At 46.9% G+C, this 4,135-nt stretch overlaps 1 protein-coding gene across 2 annotated transcripts in view; it reads right to left on the reverse strand.

The window, feature by feature from the left end:
- RNF41 (ring finger protein 41) overlaps positions 1 to 4,135 on the reverse strand; it is a 25,189-nt gene that overhangs the window by 3,663 nt on the left and 17,391 nt on the right. For both annotated transcript variants that reach the window (XM_003790519.3, XM_023513678.1), the window contains exon 4: positions 666 to 937. In XM_003790519.3, coding sequence (XP_003790567.1) covers positions 666 to 937 — 272 coding nt within the window. The remainder of the gene's footprint in view (positions 1 to 665; positions 938 to 4,135) is intronic.

Here is a 4,135-nt window from a genome sequence, read left to right on the forward strand (position 1 = left end):
AAAAAAAAAAAAAAAGCCAGGTGTTGTGGCAGGCACCTGTGGTCACAGCTACTCAGGAAGCGGAGGCAGGAGAATCGCTTGAGCCCAGGAGTTGATAGTTGCTGTGAGCTGTGATGCCATAGCACTCTACCCAAGGGGACAGCTTAAGGCTCTGTCTCAAAAAGAAAAAAAGCAGGAGCAAAAAGATCACAGTTGGAAAAGCAGCAAAAAAAGTGAGATCTTTTGAAAATTGACCAAAGAGGGCAGCACCTGTAGCTCAGTGAGTAGGGCACCGGTCCTGTAGTACCAAGGGTGGCAGGTTCAAACCCGGCCCCGGCCCCTGCAACAAAAATAGCTGGGCGCTGTGGTGGGTGACTGTAGTCCCAGCTACTCTGGAGGCTGAGGCAAGAGAATCGCCTAAGCCCAAGAGCTGCAGGTTGCTGTGAGCTGCGATACCACGGTACTCTACGGGGGGTGACAAAGTAAGACTCTGTCTCTAAAAAAAAAGAATTGACCAAAGAGTTGGAAAAGACAAAAGTCAGAACTTACGGCAGAGCCCTAAGGAGACTAAGAGTACTCCCTTCCAACGTGCCCAGGAGATGTCAGCTAGTGAATAAGGCACCCAGAGACAGGGAGTAAATGAAAGGCCCTTATCTATGTGAGGCAGAAGAAGGAAGGAATCTCACCCGCAGCCCTGTTCACAGGTCACAGGCCGCTTCGGGTTGTGCTCACAGTCGCTGAGGTGAGACATGAGGTTATCAAGCCGAACGACAGCACTGCAGCCAAATACAGCGTTGTCGCAGGCAATCTGCAGCTTCGACAACATGTTCCGCATGATCCGCGGTACTGGGCGCAGGTGGGCAACCGTCACAACGCTACGGTCCACTGGACATGTCTGTTGTTGAGAGAACCACTGGGTGATGCAGGCGTTGCAGAAAGCATGCTCGCAATGGGGTGCCTGGGAGAGGAAATAATGCAGGGGAGACGAGGGAATTAGCAAGAACTAAGAGCCTGGATGTGATAACCCTACAAAGCCAGTCAAGCCTTTCAGTAGCTCTCAGGACCACAAATCCCTGGGGTTACAGCAAAATATAGATCTACTAGGAAAGGCATTGTGGGAGACAGGCTTAAGATATGCTTGCTGTTATACAGCAACTCAATAAATTGTTTCCAGGTTTCCAAAAAAAAAAAAAGGTATAACAATAACAGATATAAATAGTACTCCAGAATAGATGACATAAGACAGCCAATTATTAATTGCCAATGGGATTACATACACATTAATCACCAAACAAGACCAGAGAAGGTTAAAAGCTTTCTAGGCTAGGTAATCACAGCAAGTATTTACAGACAGGACAGGATTTGATGCTAGTCTTGAAGGATTATTTAGACTACAGATAAATAGAGCGGAAGAGGACAGATGTTTAGCTGTAAAAGCTGATGAACTGAAAAAAAAAAAAAAAGGTTGGGACTCCTGCTGAGAGGTTATTAGAACTCTATGTGTTGGGCCCAGGTTCTTATTTTATGACAGCTGACCTGAAGTGTTGACCTGAGTCCCACTAGCCATGCCTACCCTCCTAATCAGTTCAGCCTACTTCCCTGACAACTCAGTAACCTAATATTAATCCACCAAAGTGAGAGGATTCCCTGGCTTCTGCGCAGACACCATCTGGCATCTGACATGGGACACAGTAGGCACTTAGTAGATGTTGATGAATAAATGACTGGACTGCCTGCTATGTGCCAAACACTTTACTAGGTACTTAGGATAAAATAAAATTTAAAAAAAGATATGACATCATCTGAATAACATACCAAGACCATCTCTACAGAAAATTTACAAATTAGCCAGGCATGGTGCTGGGCGTTGTGTTCTGCCTATAGTTCCAGCTATGTGGGAGGCTGTGGCAGGAAGATCCCTTGAACCCAAGAGTAAGGAGTGTGAGGTTGCAGTGAACTATGATCAGATTGGCCACTGTACTCTAGCCTAAGCAACAGAGTGAAACCCTAAAGAGAAAAAAGGTAAGCTTCTCCCTTTGAGATGCTCATAAACATGAAAGACAAATATAGAAAGTTTCAGTAAGGAAAGATGTTTTTTTCTTTCTCTCTCTCTCTTTTTTTGAGACACAGCCTCAAGCTGTCACCCTGGGTAGAGTGCTGTGGCATCACAGCAACCTCCAACTCCTGGGCTCAAGCGATTCTCCTGCCTCCACCTCCCAAGTAGCTGGGACAGTAGGCACCCACCACAATGCCTGACTATTTTTTGGTTGCAGCCCTCATTGTTTGGTAGGCTCGGGCTGGATTTGAACCCGCCAGCTCTGGTGTATGTGGCTGGCGCCCTAGCCACTTGAGCTATAGGTGCCGAACCATTCTTTTAAAAATCTTAGACAATATATCTCAAAAAATCCATCATCTGTCAACTTTTGTCCATTTTTACTATCACTAACCCAATTTAAGTGGCCACTACATCTCACCTGAATTATTAAAAACGTCTTTAGAAAAACTGTTTTCCCTACTCCTTTTTTGGTGGTGGTAAGGGGTCAGAGACTCACTTTATTGCCTAGGCTAGAGTGTCATGGCGTCAGCCTAGCTTACAGCAATCTCAGACTCCTGGGTTCAACCCATTCTCCTGCCTCAGCCTCCCAAGTAGCTGGAACTACAGGAGCTCACCACAACACCTGGATAATGTTTATATTTTTAGTAGAGATGGGGCAATCAATCTTGTTCAGGCTGGTGTTGAACTTCTGAGCAAAGTTGATCCTCTAGCCTCGGCTCCCAGATTACAGGTGTGAGCCACTGAACCCCACTTGGTTTTCCTACTTCTACTTTGCCCCTTTACAATCCATTCTTTTTTTTTTTGAGACAGAGCCTCAAGCTGTTGCCCTGGGTAGAGTGCTATGGCATCACAGCTCACAGCAACCTCCAACTCCTGGGCTCAAGCGAGTCTCCTGCCTCACCCTCCCAAGTAGCTAGGACCACAGGTGCCCGCCACAATGCCCGGCTATTTTTTTGGTTGCAGCCGTCATTGTTGTTTGGCGGGCCGGGGCTGGATTCGAACCTGCCACCTTAGGTGTATGTGGCTGGCGCCTTAGCCACTTGAGCCACAGGTGCCAAGCCAATCCATTCAATCCATTCTTTTGTTGTTGTTGTTGTTGTTGCAGTTTTTGGCCAGGCCGGGTTTATACCCGTCACCTCTGGTATATGGGGCTGGTGCCCTACTTCTTGAGCCACAGGCACTGCCCTCATAATCCATTTTTTTATCATGAAAAATCCACTCATATTTATTTATTTATTCTTAAGACAGAGTCTCTGTCACCCTTGGTAGAGTGCCATGGCATCACAGCTCACAGCAACCTTAAACTCTTGGGCTTGTAAACAATTCTCTTGCCTCAGCCTCCCAAATAGCTGAGACTACAGGAACCTGCCATAACACCCAGTTATTTTTAGAGATGAGGTCTCACTCTTGCTCAGGCTGACCTGTGAGGTCAAACAATCCACCTGCTGTGGCCTTCCAGAGTGCTAGGATTATAGGCATGAGCCACTGTGCCCGGCCCTCATTCTTATATTTAGTAGTCAGAGTGATCATTTAAAAATACAAACCAGGCTCAGTGCCTGTGACTCAAGTGGCTAAGGCGCCAGCTACATACACCTAAGGTGGCAGTTCGAATCCAGCCTGGGCCCACCAAACAACAATGATGGCTGCAACCAAAAAAAAAATAGCCAGTCGTTGTGGCGGGCGCCTGTGGTCCCAGCTACTCCGGAGGCGGATGCAGGAGACTCGCTTGAGCCCAGGAGTTGGAGGTTGCTGTGAGCTGTGATGCCACAGCACCCTACCCAGGGCAACAGCTTGAGGCTCTGTCTTAAAAAAATAAGTTAATAAAATTAAATTTAAATTTAAAAAATCTTAAAAATACAAACCAGGCTCGGCGCCCGTAACTCAGTGGTTGGGTCACTGGCCACATACACCGAGGCTGGCAGGTTTGAACCCAGCCCAGGCCTGCTAAATAACAATGACACCTGCATTGTGGCTACTTGGGAGGGTGAGGCAAGAGAATCGTTTAAGCCCAAGAGTTTGAGAGGTTGCTGGGAGCTGTGATGCCACAGCACTCTACCAAGGGCAACATAGTGAGACTTCATCTCAAAAAAAAAAAAAAAA

This window comes from Otolemur garnettii, unplaced genomic scaffold (assembly GCF_000181295.1).
Source record: "Otolemur garnettii isolate 467f Iridium unplaced genomic scaffold, OtoGar3 scaffold00043, whole genome shotgun sequence".
Classification (NCBI taxonomy): domain Eukaryota; kingdom Metazoa; phylum Chordata; class Mammalia; order Primates; family Galagidae; genus Otolemur; species Otolemur garnettii.